This window comes from Scyliorhinus canicula, chromosome 8 (genome assembly GCF_902713615.1).
Source record: "Scyliorhinus canicula chromosome 8, sScyCan1.1, whole genome shotgun sequence".
NCBI classification, from domain to species: domain Eukaryota; kingdom Metazoa; phylum Chordata; class Chondrichthyes; order Carcharhiniformes; family Scyliorhinidae; genus Scyliorhinus; species Scyliorhinus canicula.
In genome coordinates this window covers 129,361,784-129,378,655 of record NC_052153.1, presented here as the reverse complement: position 1 = coordinate 129,378,655, position 16,872 = coordinate 129,361,784, and the positions used below count along the sequence as shown (strand labels likewise).

Below are 16,872 nucleotides of genomic sequence, written 5' to 3'. Positions count from 1 at the left end.
AGCGAATTGGATTGGATTTGTTTATTGTGTACCGAGGTACAGTGAAAAGGATTTTTCTGTGAGCAGCTCAACAGATCATTAAGCACATGGGAAGAAAAGGGAATAAAAGAAAATACATAATAGGGCAACACAAGGTAGAATGCAGAGTAACCGGTCTGATTAGCCAGCGCAGGAGCCCCCCACCCCATTGCTTAGGCACAGTGTGTTTCATTGTAAATCTGGCAGGTTGTAATTTAAAAGGGCCATGTTGTGCAGGGCTAGTTTGGAACTTTCAGGTCGGATTGCTGCACAGCTTGTAAGAAACATTACTTGTGACAGGGGACAGAAGTCATAAAAGTACAAAAATGGCTGCATAGTTGATTGTTGGGAAGTCTGTTTCTCGGGATGCTTATTTGTTGTAACCTGTTTGGATACATGTTTGTAATAAAATACATTTAAAGTACAAAAATGGAGGAACATCAAAGTCCAGTGGGAAATAACCAACAGAAAGTCTTTGAAAAGCCTACTTGCAGGAGAGGTTGAATGGACATTGAATTTACTGAAAAATTGGATGGGCTGGATAATAGACAGCCAATCTGCTCCCACCCATTTTAGACCCCCACTGAAATTAAAAGTTCCATCCAGTTTTTGGCAGTTGAGGCACGATACAAAGTTGAAGCAATGTACAAACTGGCACAATTTCAAACATTAAAAATAGTGTATTCAAAAATGTTTTGACCTTGAAGTTAGTACAAAAAGGATTGCTTAGGATGGCATTTCTATTTTGGATTGTATTAAAGTGCTGCTGCATCTGAAAACAATGTCTTGCAAATAATTAAAAGGCTTCCTAGGATCCCACAACATAATTGTAGAGGTAACTCAACCAACTCAGCAAACATTGAACCCAAGGCCATTCTGATTGCTGTCAGTTATTTATCGTCTTAATCAGCTGGGAATTTGAAATTGGAAATTTGATCTTGGTTTATTACACAGAATCAAAGGATCAACGTAGAAACAGACCATTTGGGACAGTAAGTCTGTGCTGATGCCTTTCTCTACATAACTAGTCCAACTAGACTTATCCCTCTTTTCTCCCTAAACCCTTTAATATTTATTTTTCAGCAACTAATTTCCTTTTGAAACAAGCAGGAATTTCTGGAGGTAGAAAATTTATATTCTATCCATCTTGTGTGCAAATTTATTTTAATTTTGCTTTGACCACTTTTCTGATCCTTGAACAATTAAACCAGGTAAACAAAACAGCACACGCTCCTAACGATGATCATCCTATTGAGGTACCCAAAACACACAAGTAAACAAGATTCAAAAATATAAGCATTTGATTAATGAACAAGACGCTAGTGTGACAAGCCCATCCCTTTTTCAGATTTTCCTATCTACCCAATTTTTACAGATCTCTCGATCCCTCCAGAAACTGACATTTAATTATCTCAAACCATTATATTATTATTTTGTCTGTACATGAACCTTAATGCAGAGGGGAAAAAAAATACTGATAAGATAATGCAGCTCCTAATATTTTCTCGTATAAATGAAGGTGACTATTGTTTTAAACAAGCACTATTAAAGTGTCCTACCATATTTTAAGATATAGGTTCTTAAAATGGTTACAGCTCAGGGTGTCTGGGCACATCAAGCCCAGGTTGGCCCTGTGCAAGAGCCATTGAGCTGGTGGCACTTACACAACCTTTCCACATAGCCTTCCCCATTTTCTCTATTCAAGTTTTTAATCAAATTCTCTTTCGAAAATCACAATCGAATCTACATTCACCACCCTGTAAGGCAGCATATTCCAGATCATAACCACTTACATAGAAACATACATAGAAAACAGGAGGCCATTCTGCACTTCAAGCCTACTCTGCCATTCATTGTGATCAGGGAAGATCAAGCTCAATCCCCTCATCCCACCTCCCCCCCATTATCCTTTAGCCCAAGAACTATATCTCATTCCTTCTTGAAATTATAGAACGTTTTGGCCTCAACTACTTTTTGTGGTAGTAAATTCCATAGATTCACCACTCTAGGTGAAGAAATTTCTCCTCACCTCAGTCCCAAAATGCTTTCCTCTTATCCTCAAACTATGAAATGAAAAAAATAAAATGAAAATCGCTTCTTGTCACAGGTAGGCTTCAAATGAAGTTACTGTGAAAAGCCCCTAGTCGCCACATTCCGGTGGCCCTAGTTCTGGACTTCCCCACCATCTGGAACATTCTTTCTGAATCTACCCTGTTTAATCCTGTTAGAATTTTATAAGTTTCTACGAGATCCCCTCTCACTCTTCTGAACTCCAATGAACATAGTCCTAACCGACTTAGTCCCACCATCGCAGGAAATCAGCCTGGCAAACCCTTGCTGCACTCCCTCCATGGCAAGAACATCCTTCCTCAGATAAGGACAACAAAACTGCACACAATGCTCCAGGGGTGGGGTTTTTTGACCAATTCGCCACATGTTGTTCGACGGTGGAGGCGGCCTGCCAGTAGAATTTACCGACCCCCCCGTTATTAACAGGATTTCCTGGTGACTGCACCCCTCGTCGCCGGGTAACCAGTGTGCCGGCGCACCAGTGTGCCGGCGCACCAGTGTGCCGGCGTAGGGCGGGAATATCCCGCTACCGTGAACAGTTAGTAGATCGTGACCCAGGTATGGCCTCACCAATGCCCTATATAATTGCAGTAAAACATCCGGATTCCTATTCTCAAATCCTCTCGCAATAGGCCAACATACCATTTACCTTCTTTACTGTCTGCTGTACCTGCGCGTTTACTTTTAGCGACTGCTGCATGTGACACCAAGGTCTCACTGAAATCCACCTCTCAATTTACACCCTTCAAATAGTAATCTCCTTTCCTATCTTTGCTACTGAAGCAGATAACCTCACATTATTACCCACATTATATTGCATCTGCCATGCAAATGCCCACTCAACTCAGCCTGTCCAAATCCCACTGAAGCATCTCTGCATCCTCCTCACAGCTCACCCACCCACTCAACTTTGTATCATCTGCAACTTTGGAGATAATACATTTAGTTCCCTCATCCAAATTATTAATATATAATGTGAAAAGTTGAGGTCCTAGCACAGATCCCTGCAGTACCCCATTAGTCACTGCTCGCCAAACGGAAAAAGATCTATTTATTCCAACCTTTTGCTTCCCGTTTTCTAACCAGCTTTCTATCCATCTCAAGACACTACTTGCAAATGCATGCACTTCAACTTTACATAGCAACTTGCTATTTGAGACCTTGCCAAAAGCCTTCTAAAAGTCTAAATAAACCACATTCACAGGTTCCCCCTGGTCAACTCTACTAGTTACGTCTTCAAAGAATTCTAGTGGATTTGTCAAGCATGATTTCCCTCTTGTAAATCCATGCTGACTTTGCCTGATTACACCACTGCTTTCCAAATGCAGTGCTATGAAATCCTTGACAATGGACTCCAGCAACTTCCCTACTACCAATGTTAGGCTCACTGGTCTATAGATCAGTGTTCTCTCTACCTCGTTTTTTGAATAGCAGGCCTATATTAGCTGCTCTCCAATCTTCTGGTATATTATCCCTGTCTTCCTTTGTGAAGACAGAAGCAAAGTACAAATTTAGATCCTCAGCCATTTCTTTGCTCCCAGTTATGAATTCCCCTGTTTCTGACTGTAAGAGGCTTACATTCATTTTTATCCATACCTATAGAAACTTTTACAGTCAGTTTTTAATGTTCCCCGCTAGCATACTTTCATATTGTATTTTCCCTTTCTTAATCAATCCCTTGGTCCGCCTGCAACTCCACCATCTTTTCCTTTCTGTCTGTCCTTCCTGAAAACTGAATAGCCCTCAATGTTTAGTTCCCATCCTTGGGCATCTTGGAGACATATCTCCGTAATCCGAACTATAATCATGCTCCTTCAACTAATTCATCCATTTTATTTCAAAACCTTCAGGCCAATCCTTTTAATGTTCCTTGTCCCGTCCCTACTATTCTTTTACAGTGACATTATCTGATACAGACCCTCAATTTCTCTTCCCATCACTTTTCTTATTCTCCTTGCTGTCTTTTCCTCTTGTTCTAGATTCCCTCTGCTCTGAATCCTTACATATGTTCACATTCCCCCCATCATATTAGTTTAAACCCTCCCCAACAGCTCCAGCAAGTACTCTTGCCCAAGGACATCAGTCCTGGTCCTGCCCAGGTGTAACCTGTCCAGTTTGTACAGGTCCCATCTCCCCCAGCACCAGTCCCAATATGCCAGGAACTGGAAACTCTGGCCCTCACAATAATTCTTCAGCCACATATTCATCCTATATATCCTGCTATTTTCTACTCTGACTAACACGTGGCACTGAGATCACTACCTTTGAAGTCCAACTTGTCAACTTTCTTCCTAACTCCCTATATTCTGCTTTCAGAGCCTCGTCTCTTTTTTTAAAAAAACCTGTCATTTGTATCAATGTGTACCACGACCACTGGCTGTTCACCATCCCCCTTCAGAATGTTCTGTACAATCCCCATCGTCAAGACGTCCTTGACCGTAGCACTAGAGGGGCAACATACCACCCTGGAGTCTCACTAGCGGCCACAGAAAGGCCCATCTATTCCTCTAACAATTGAATCCGCTATAATTATTGATTATTGCATTCTCGCAATTCTTATTCCACCCCTCTGCAGCAGAACCAACTGTGATGCAACAAATTTAACTATTGCTGCTTTTCCCTGAGAGTCATTCCCCTCAACAGTATCCAAAGTGCAGGGGAAATGGCCACAGGAGATTCCTGCACTGCCTGCCTAGATCCTTGCTCTGCCTGGTAGTTACACGCTCCCTTACTGGCACCAGTATTGGGACACGAAGGATCTGTACCATTGGGACAGTCTTCACCTGACCTGATCTGGAACCAGTGTTATTATGGAAAAGATAAATAGGATGGTCACAAGGACTTTAAACTAGCAAATAGGGTGGGGGGGTGGGGTAAAACTCAAAGAAGTACAATGGTTAATGGGAACCAGAGCAGCATGTTGAGGAGGGGGTAAAGGTTAATAAAATAAGCAGACAGGGTAAGAAAATGTAAAAAATTAAAATGCAAGGTGACGGAGAGAGTGAAAGTTGGGGGTGCGGGAGAGTGTTATCAGAAACTAACGAAGGAGGTCAGAATATGGGAAAAGCGTAGTGCACAAAAAAATCCTGTAAGGGAAAGACAAATCAGTAGGACATATTTAAAAACTTTGTCCCTAAATGCACAGCACAAATAGAAACAAATGGGTATCATTTGGTGGGGATCATGGAAACATGGTTGCAGAACAACCAGGACTGGCAGTTAAATGTCCAAGAGTACACAGTATTCCAAAAGGATAGCCAGGATGGAATAGGAGATGGAGTTGCTTTATTGGTTAAAGATGACATCAAATCATTAGCTTGGAGGGACTCAAAGCCCCCCAAGTCGAAAACCTGGTTAACTGGCATGGCTAGCTTTCTCGGTCTCGAGAAAATCAAGTTCGCCCCGAGAGGGTCAATGTTAGGGTTCGTCCGGAGGTTGCAGCCGTTCGGAGGTGGCAGCTGTGCTTCTCTCGTGATCACAAGGGTCTTTTGGAACCAAAGTGGCACAGAGAAGCAGAAAAAGCGCAAAATACTGTGGATGCTGGAAATCTGTTTCACAGGGGCTGGTTTAGCACAGGGCCAAAATCGCTGGCTTTAAAAGCAGAACAAGGCAGGCCAGCAGCACGGTTCAATTACCGCACCAGCCTCCCCAAACAGGCGCCAGAATGTGGTGACTAGGGACTTTTCACAGTAACTTCATTTGAATCCTACTTGTGACAATAAGCGATTTTCATTTCATTCTGGCTTTGGGTTGAAATACTATCAAAAAGTCTTAGAGTTGCTACATTAACACCACCACCATAGTCCCCACCCATTCTTGGGACACTAATCGGGTCCCAGCTTGCTGCTGCACTTGCTTTTTGCTCCAAATTCAGACAGCTTCTATAAAATTTGTTCTTGCCCTGCAGCCTATACCATCCAAATAAAAATCTTTAAAAAGCCATTTAAATAGGTATGAGGAGAGCTGGCTATGGCTGATGGTGTAAATAGACCGAACAGTGTAAAATGTAAAAAAAGTATCCAAAATGATCAAAAAATAAATTTGATTTAAAAAGGAAAACTCAGCGAGAAAGATCAGCGAGTGGCTTACCATTGAAGTTCATGATAGCATTAGATTAAGACACCTATAATGTTAGAAAGAAGAGTATTAAACAGACGATTGGGAACATTTTAGAAACCAAAGGATGACTAAATAGTTGATTAAAAAAGAATAAAGTAACCAGGAATATAAAAATTGACAGTAAGAGCTTTGAGAAATATATAAAAAAAGGTGAAAGGAGCTAAAGAAAATATTGATTGCTTAGAGGCAAAGGGAGGAGAAATTATCATGTGGAATGAGGAAATGGCAGAGATGTTAAAATAAATATGTCAGTCTTCATGATAGAAGAGACAAATATATGCTCGGAAGAGGATAATAAAAGGGCTAATACGAGTGAGGAGCTTAAGATAATTAATTTAAAGAGAAAATCTATTGGGAGAAATTTGTAAACATTATATGATTCTAGCAGAAGAGATGGCCATTTGGCTCATCATGTCCATGCTGGCTCACTGCAACACTCAGCTAATCCCACTCCCTTATCTGTTCCCCAGAGACCTGTACAGTTTTCCCTTTCAGATAACTAAATGGCAGATGTTCCCATGCTACTCGGGTGAATCCAGTAGCATGAAAGTTTCATGTTATGCAATACTTTGAGTGCTGTCATCAGTAGATGAGATTCCAAAGCATCCAAAATATTGGATAAATTTATCTCACAATCCATCTCTAAAATACAGGAACTAAACGTCAACAGCCCCCAGGACCTGATATCCCAGAGTTCTAAAAGTAGTTGCACAGGCAGTGAATGTATTGGTTATGATTTTCAAAAATTCCCTGGATTATAGAACGGTCCCAATAGTTTGGAAGTTCGCAAACCTAACATTGCTTTTCAAAAATGAAGACGCACAAAAGAAAAACAGGGAACTACCAGGGAACTAGCAGTTGGTCTGACAGTCATCAGGAAAATGCTGGAATCTATTAAAGAAGCCTTAACAAGCTATTAAAAAAAATATATCTAGTATGATCAGAGTCAATATGGTTTTACAAAATGAAAATCATTTTAGACAAATCTATTAGTTTTTTTTAATGGGGGATGCAAGCAGTTGGATAGATAAAAGGAAGCCAGTAGGTGTAGTATGTTGGATTTACAAAAGACATTCAATAAGGTGCCACACAAAAAGTTTAATCAGCAGTAAGATTGATGGAAGATTGGTTAACATTCAGGAAGGAAAGAGGAGGAATAGCAGGCTGTTTTCAAGTTGGTCGGTAGTGCATAGCAGGGTGCCACAAGAATCAGTGCTGGGGCTTTGGTTATTTACAGTCTATTTTAATGATTCAGACGAAGAGATAAAGGGTAAATTATCCAAGTTTGCTTACGATACAAAACTAGGTGAGAATGTAAGCCGTGAGGAGGATAAGAGAGCTGCAAGTTGATATGGTGGGAAAACGGTGCCATTGTGGTGATATCACTACACTTGGAATCCAGAGATCCAGGCTAATGCTCTGGGGTTTGGGGTTCAAACCCCAGCATGGCAGCTGATGCAATTAAAACTCTGACAAATAAAGCTAATCTCAGCCATAGGGCCAAGATAACAATCATCAATTGTTGCAAAAACCTATCTGTTTCACTAATCCTTTAAAGAAGGAAACCAGCTATCCTTACCTGGGCTGGCCTATACCTGATCTGGCCTTTGTGATTCCAAACCCACAGCAATACGATGATCAATTTTAACTGCCCTCTGAAGTGGCTCAGCAACCCTTTCATAGGGAAATTCATGGAATCCATTATTATAAGAGGGTGCCGCAGTATATTTAGAAAATCATAATAGGATCTGGTACAGTCAGCATGGTCTTGTGAAACAGAAACCATATTTAACTCATTTATTACAGTTCTCCGAGGAATTAACAAGCAAAGTGGATGAAGAGGAACCTGAAGACGTGGTGTACGTGGATTTCCAATGACATTTGATAAGGTGTCACATCAAAGATGGAGGTCTTGCGGTGCAGCGGGTCATGCCCCTGCCTCCGAGCCAGAAGCACAAGGTTCAAGTCCCACCCCAGGATTTGATGGCCAAGAAAGGTGACTTCATAACACAGCCAACAGGTTGAGCAAAATTTTTCTGACATCCCAATGGCAGGCGGTAAGCGGGGGAAGAGACTCCTGGTCAGCCATGCTTGATGTAGAGTGGTGCCCCTTGAGCTATAAGCCTTTGGCCATAGACTAGCAACCTGTTCCTGGAAAAACCTGCTTTGGGAACAGAACTCAAGAAGAATCATACCGACTCAAAACATTAACTCTGTTTCTCTCTCCACATATGCTACCAGGCATGCTGGGTTTATCCAGCATCTTCTGTTTTTATTCCAGTCTCTGCAGTATTTTGCTATTACCTCCAATGTATTGTGTTGCATTACCATGGTGCTAAATAGGATACATTTCTAACAGTAATGGCAACTCAAAACTGGACACCCATGGGGCACGGTGTCTCATCAGCAGAATTGTATTCAACCACAATCTGTAACCTCATGGAATGGCATATCCCAACTCTGGCATTACCATCACATTGCGGAATCAGCACTAGCTCAGTCAAGCGTGCAGGAGGGCAGGTCAGGAGACCACCAGCCATAGCTAAAAAGGTGTTGATCTGATGAAGCGACAACACAGCACTACATGCATTCCTAACAGCATGCAAAAGCCAGGGCTAAACAATTCGCCAACCAACGGATCATATCTAAGCTCTGCAGGACGGCCACATTCAGTCATTAATAATGGTGGACAATTAAACAACTAACTGGAGGAGGAGACTCCACAAATAACGCCATCCTCAATGACAGGAGATCCCAGCACATCAGTGCAAAGGCTGCAGCATTTTCTACCATCTTCAGACAGAAGTACTGAGATGATCCATCTTGGCCTCCTCCAGAGGTCTTCAGCATCAGATGTCAGTCTTCAGCCAATTTGATTCACTCCACATGGTATCAAGAAACAGGTGAAGGCACTGCATATTGCAATGGCTATGGGCCTTGACGTCATTTCAGCAACAGCATTGAAGACGTGCTCCAGAACCAGTCGCACCCCGAGAAAAACTGTTCCAGTACAGCTACAACACAGGCATCGTAGAATTTACAGTGCTGAAGGAGGCCATTCGGCCCATCGAGTCTGCACCGGCCCTTGGAAAGAGCAACTCACCCAAGCCCACACCTCGACACTATCCCCGTAACCCACTTAACCTTTTTTTGGCCACTAAGGGCAATTCAGCATGGCCAATCCACCTAACCCGCTCATCTTTGGACTGAGGGAGGAAACCGGAGCACCCGGAGGAAACCAACGCACACACAGGGACAACATACAGACTCCGCAGAGAGAGTGACCCAAGCCAGGAATCGAACCTGTGACCCTGGAGCAACTATGTAAACCACTATGCTACTGTGCTGCCTATCTACCTGGCAATGTGAAAGGTTGCCAATCTAAGTCCTGTCCACAAAAATAATAACAATCTTTATTAGCGTCACAAGTAGACTTACATTAACAGTGCAATTAAATTACTGTGAAAATCCCCTAGTCGCCACACCCCGTGGCTGTTCGGGTACACAGAGAATTCAGAATGTCCAAATTATCCAACAGCACGTCTTTTGGGACTTGTGGGAGGAAACCGGAGCACCCGGAGGAAACCCATGCAGACATGGGGAGAACATGAAGACTCTGCACAGACAGCGACCTAAGCCGAAAATCGAACCCAGGTCCCTGGTGCTGGGAAGCCAAAAAGTGCTATCGTGCTGCCATAAAGCAGAAGTAATCCAACTCGATCATCAGTAAAGTGATGGGTTGTCGAAAATGCTATCAAGCAGCATCTACATAGCAATATCCTAGTCAGTAATGCTCAGTTTGTAATCCTCCAGATTCACACTGATCGATGTAAAAATGTCATATTTTAGATCTTTTGCAGTAATCTTATTAAAACCTGGGTTAAGATGCATACAGAAGTATGACTACTAGAACTGTGATTAAGGTGTTGTGAGGTAATCATTGATTTGCAGGTGAAGTGTTCTGCTAATAAACCTTGAAAGTCACCTACTTGTTTACAGATAGCTAATGGAATATTGTTTACATTTGAAAGACCCTGGTATGCAGATAATCTGAGGATTATGGTGTTTGGTCCTGGCTAAATAAATCAAGGGAGCTTGCAAGAAGAGACAAAAGAATGCTTTATGCTTTGGATACAGATGATGTTCTGAAACATGCCGAGATGCAATATGGTGCTACATAAATTGAAAATCTCCCTTTATTCTTTCTCCAAGCCAATAAAAATCAGCTTTGCAAAAGTTACATAATTTCAATTTGTAAACAGTCGGTGCAAGATCAAATCTTAAATTTTGCTTACAAAGTGTAAGGATCTTCAAAACATATTGTCTGATAATTGGTCACACGATAATTTTAAACACTACATACAGCTGAAGGATTTTCTAGTGTAATGCAGCATAAATCAATTCTAGTAGCAAGACAAACACATCTGAAAGTAAATGCATGGATCTCCTGTTGGCTGTAATTGAAAATATGAACTACTTGTAATAATGACAGAACAAATATAATTTCTCAGGTCTCTCCTCATCTCCGTTAAGACAGATTTGATGTTGCTTCACTAAATGTTCTGAACTAGTTTAATACCATTGTGATATTTCTGTCCTGGTCCAAATAGGGTTATAATGTGCACAACAATGCAGTGGCCAGCTCAACATCAATTTCCCTGGTCCCTCAGGATATGCAATATATCACAAGACTATATTTCCAGACAGAAACAAGAATAAATCAGTGGAATAAAAGGATAAAACTGAGCATCGAAGTCTTGCTTCTATGAACTCCACAATAACAATGTGCATTTATATAATGCCTTTGACAAAGTAACATGTACAGACGTGCTTCTTGGGAGTATTTACAACATGTGACACTGAGCCACATGAGATTTTAGAACAGATTGCCAAAAGCTTGGTCAGAGGTAATAAAAAAATTAAGCAGAAATTCATATGTGGTAAACCTGATCATTTTACTCTTCAATGTAGTCACTGACTTCAGCATTGACTTTCCAGGACACATAAGGAAAGCACTTGGGTCACAGCATTATGAAAACAGGTATTTCTGCTGTTGGAATATAAACACCATCAGATGTTGCGACAACCACGCTTCCATCCAGTTTGGATATTTTTCAGCTCTTAGAAAGCACAACAGCCAGAAATAAACTTGTATGTCATTATTTTGACAAAGAAAATGATGACACATGCACTTATACTTCTTCTCGGCCCTTAAATGCGCATTCAAAATATGGCATTGCTCATCAATTGTTCGATTTCACATATTTTACTGAATTCTGCTTTTCTGTAAAGTTACAAAAACACTTGCCCTCACCTACATATCGGCCACCAGGTTTAATAACTTTGGTACTTCGACTACGGGTTTCCTCTTCTGCTTGAGTCATACGCTCTCGTGTTATCTGATAAGAATCATTTGTTGCACATATTGTAATTTTATCCTGTATGCTTCCAAAGCAGTCCAGTTCTGAAACTCCATTGCTAAAGAGATAGAGAGTGGATGTTAAGTTAGCAGTTCCTATATTAACACTAAGTTCCATCACCTTCATAACAAACAGAATTTTAGCTACATTTGATCAAATGTTTATTAAAAATAGTTATAAAAAATGGCATATTTTAAAGGTACCAGTATATATGCCTCTTATTCTATTTCCCAAATTTGGCATAATTACTTAATTACTCAAGACGATATTGTAGCTGCAGTTCAGAAACGGGTTGTCTAATCAAATTTGTTTGCACCAATAACATGCTTTCAGTTGTGACAATCCATTCTGGGAGAGGGGCACCATTTAAGAAAGGAGGGAGAGAAAACAGGGGCTGACAGGCCAGTTAACTGGACATCAGTCATCAGAAAGTGCTAGAATCTATTATGAAGAAAATCTTAATGAACTTAGAAAACCATAACATGATCAGACAAAATAATATGGTTTTATGAAAAATCATCAAAACGTCTTCAATAAATTTACTAATCAGGAGAATGAATAGCTGAACTCCAAAAGTTATTTATTCCTATTTGGCGCAAGAGTAGAACTGTGCCAAACCACGGCTTACTACGGAATTTAGAGACAGTATTAGATTCAAAGAAGGGACATACAAATTAGCAGAAAAAGCAATTAGCCTGAGGATTGGGGACACTTTAAAATTCTGCAAAGAGAACCAAGGGATTGATTAAGAGGGGGAAAATACAACAGGAAAGTAAGCTAGTGGGAAACATAAAAACTGACTGGAAACGTTTCTATAGGTATGTTAGGAGAGAAATATTGATTAAAAACGAATGTAGGTACAGTCAAAACGGGAATTCATAACAGGGAACAAAGAAATCACAAGGAAGACATGAATAATATACCAGAAGTTGTGAGAAACACAGGTTTCAGTGAGGAGCTGAAGAAATTAGTATTAGTAAAGAAATGGTTTTGGGGAAATTAATGGGATTGAAGGCAGATAAATTTCCAGAGCCTGATAATTTTCATCACAGTACTTCAGAAGTGCCCAGAAATAGCAGATCCATTGATGGTTATTTTCCAAAATTCTTTGGACTCCTGGAATGGTTCTTACAGACTGGAGGATAACTAATCTTACAGATTGGGGGGTAACCCCGCTATTCAAAAAGGAATGTAGAGAATATTCAGGAAATATAGACCAGTGAGCCTAATGCTGGAGTAGGGAAGTTGCTACAGTCCATTATCAAGGATTTCATAGCACAACATTTGGAAAGCAATGATACAATCAGACAAAGTCAGCATGGATTTACAAAAGGGAAATCATGCTCGACAAATCTACTAGAATTCTTTAAAGATGTAACGTGTAGAGTGGACCAGGGAGAAGGGCAGCAGCGGCTTGCACTTCTGCCTCACAGCTCCAGGGACCCGGGTTCAATTCTAGCCTCAGATAACTGTGTGGAGTTTGCACTTTTTCCCCAGTGTCTGTGTGGGTTTCCTCCGGATGCTCCCTCCCACAGTCTAAAGATGTGCACGTCAGGTGGATTGGCCATGCTAAATTGTCCCTTAGTGTCCAAAAGGTTAGGTGGGGGTTACTGGGTTATGGGGATAAGGTGGAAGCATCGGCTCAAATAGGCCTACTCTTGGCAAGGGCCGATGCAGACTTGATGGGCTGAATGGCCTCCTTCTGCACGGTAAATTCTATCTATGAGAACTGGTGGATGTGGTTTACTTAGAATTTTAGAAGGCTTTTCGGCAAGAGCAGATTACTATGTAAAGATAAATTGTATGGGATTGTGGGTAGTGTCTCGAGATGGATAAAAAGCTGGTTAGAGGAAACAAAATGTTGGAATAAGTGGATCTTTTTCCGATTCGCAGGCAGTGGTTAGTGGGGTAACGCAGGGAGGGCAACAAGGTAGCACAGTGGTTAACACTGCCGCTTCACAGCGCCAGGGACCTGTCTTGGATTCCCGGCTTGGGTCACTGTCTGTGCGGAGTCTGCACATTCTCCCCGTGTCTGAGTGGGTTTCCTCTGGGTGCTCCGATTTCCTCTCAAGTCCTGAAAGACGTGCTTGTTGGGTGAATTGGACATTCTGAATTCTGTGTCCCCCCCCAACAGGTGCCGTAGTGTGGCGACTGGGGATTTTCACAGTAACTTCATTGCAGTATTAATGTAAGCCTACTTGCGACACTTATAAAGATTATGATTATTATCTGTGCTAGGACCTCAAGTGTTCACATTATATATTAATGACCTGAATGAGGGAGATAAGTGTAATATCTCCAAATTTGAAGAGGATGCAAAAATAAAGTTTTTTTTTAATGTTTTTTTTATTGAGTTTTCATATTTTATATACAACATATTACAAATCATTAGAGAAGAAAAAAAAACACACGCAAAAATTAACATGTATATTTATAGGTAAGCATCTTCATAATAACAATTGTGGCCGCCCCCTTTAGCCGGCATACATATTTTACATTCCCCAATATGGCCGAGGCACATGTTTATAGGCATTTATTTATAGTTTGGTTTTGGGCCTTAGCTTGCCGTCAAACCCCCATAACGATCCCCCCCCCGGCTACCTTCCCCCGATCCCCGTCCATTTTCCCCTGATTCTTGGCCACCCGACTATTCTTCCTCTTGTTCGTTGGCCACAAACAGGTCCCGGAACAATTCCATGAATGGCTCCCACGTTCTGTGGAAGCCGTCGTCTGACCCTCTGATGACGAATTTGATTTTCTCCATTTGGAGAGATTCCGAGGGGTCGGACAGCCAGTCTGCAGCTCTGGGCGGTGCTGCTGACCGCCAGCCAAACTGGATTCTACGGTGGGCGATCAGGGAGGCAAAGGCAAGGGCGTCCGCCCTCCTCCCCAGGAATAGATCTGGCTGGTCTGAAACCCCGAAGACCGCCACTATCGGGCATGGCTCCACCTCACCCCCCACCACTTTGGACATAGCCTCGAAGAAGGCTGTCCAGTACTCCACAAGTCTGGGGCAAGACCAGAACATGTGGGCGTGGTTGGCCAGGCCTCTTTGGCACCGTTCACATCTGTCCTTCACCTCCGGGAAGAACCTACTCATACGGTTTCTTGTTAAGTGGGCTCTATGTACCACTTTTAGTTGCGTCAGGCCGAGCCTTGCGCACGTGGAGGTGGAGTTGACCCTATGCAGTGCTTCGCTCCAGAGTCCCCACCCTATCTCCATCCCCAGGTCGTCCTCCCATTTCATTCTTGTTGCGTCCAGTACGGTGTCGTCCCTTTCTACCAGTCGGTCATACATGTCGCTACAGTTCCCTTTCTCTAGGATACTGGCGTCCAGTAGGTCTTCCAGTAGTGTCTGTCGTGGCGGTTGTGGATACGTCCTTGTCTCCTTTCGTAGGAAGTTTGAGAGTTGCAGGTACAGTAGCTCGTTCCCCCCAGCTAGTCAAAATTTCTCTGTCAGTTCGTCCAGTGTTGCGATCCTGTCGTCCGTGTATAGGTCTCTGACTGTCAGTGTCCCCCCGTCCTGCCTCCACCTTTTGAAGGTGGCGTCAGTCAGTGCTGGTGTGAACCTATGGTTGTTGCAGATGGGAGCCTTGTCCGACATTTTGGTCAGGCCAAATTGCTGCCGCAGTTAGTTCCAGGATTGGAGGGTGGCTGTCACCACTGGGCTGCTGGAGTGTTTTTTGGGTGGGGATGGGAGTGCTGCCGTGGAGAGGGCCCGGAGGGAGGTCCCCATGCAGGAGGCCTCCTCCGCACGCACCCACTCGGCTTCTGGCTCCTGGATCCATCCCCTTACTCGCTCGGCTGTTGCCGCACAGTGGCAGAATTGTAGATTCGGGAGGGCTAGCCCCCCCCCCCTGGATTTTGTTTTTTGTTGGACCTTCTTTGGGACCCTAGCATTTTTACCCCCCCATACGAACGCCATGATAAGTTTGTCCAGCACTTTGAAAAGGCCTTGGGGATGTAGATCGGAATGGATCTAAACAGGAAGAGGAACCTGGGCAGTACGTTCATTTTGATCGTCTGGACTCTCCCAGTGAGGGAGAGCGGGAGTGTGTTCCATCTTTGCAGGTCCTTTTTTACTTCCTCCGTCAGGCCGGTGAGGTTCCATTTGTGGATCCCTTTCCAGTCATGGGCTATTTGGATCCCCAGGTAGCGGAATTTGTGTCGGGCTTGTTTGAACGGCAGCCCCTTTGCAAAAATAAAGTTGTAAGTGGGGGAAAGGAGTGCGGCTATTCACCCTAGTTGTAAGAATGAAAAAGCAGAAAAGGGTGGCATGGTCGGTGGCACTGCTGCCACACAACACCAGGAACCCGGGTTCAATTCTGGCCTTGTGTGATTGTGTGAAGTTTGCACTTTCTCCCCATGTCTGCATGGGATTCTTCCGGGTGCTCCGGTTTCCTCCCACGGTCCAAAAATGTGCAGGTTAGGTGAATTGGCTATGCTATATTGCCTTTAGTGTCCAAAAGGTGAGGTGGGGTTACTGGGTTATGGGGATAGGGTAGAGAGCTGACACTAGGTAGGGCACTCTTTCAGGAGGGTAAATGCAGATTTGATGGGTTGAATAGCCTCCTTCCATACTGTGGAGATTCTATGATTCTATGAATTATTTTTTTTAAATCATGAAAATTCTATGTGCTGATTTTCAAAGGGACTTGGATGTACTTTTTAATCCTTTCATGGTATGTTTGAGTGGCTGGCAGGGTCAGGATTTGTCGCCCATCCCTAATTGCCCTTGGGCCACAGTACAGACCTTTTGGCACATGATGTTGTGTCGACCATTAATCCTAATCTAAGATCAACCTAACCTACACCCACTTTAATTTACTGCTGTCCATGTGCCTATCCCAAGAGTCGATTAAATATCTCTAATGACTCTGACTCTACCACCTCCGCAGGCAGTGCGCGCCCGCACCCACCACTCTGTGTAAAGAACCTACCTCTGACATCTCCCCTATACCTTCCTCCAATCACCTTAAAATTATGTCCTCTCGTGACAGCCATTTCCGCCCTGGGGTAAAGTCTCTGACTATCCACTCTATCCATGGCTCTCATCACCTTGAACAACTCTGTCAAGTCACCTCTCTTCCTTCTTCACTCTAGTGAGAAAAGCCCTAGACCCTTTCTTCATAAGACATGCCCTCCAGTCCAGGCAGCATTCTGGTAAATCTCCTCTACACCCTCTCCACAGCATCCACATCCTTCCTATAATGAGGTGACCAGAACTGGACACAATATTCCAAGT

At 42.8% G+C, this 16,872-nt stretch overlaps 1 protein-coding gene across 1 annotated transcript in view; it reads right to left on the bottom strand.

Moving 5' to 3' along the window:
* The window catches only part of ell2 (elongation factor for RNA polymerase II 2), a 213,132-nt gene that overhangs the window by 102,187 nt on the left and 94,073 nt on the right, over positions 1-16,872 (bottom strand). Inside the window, 1 exon segment of the mRNA XM_038805237.1 lies at positions 11,522-11,685. Within this exon segment, the coding sequence (XP_038661165.1) occupies positions 11,522-11,685 (164 nt within the window).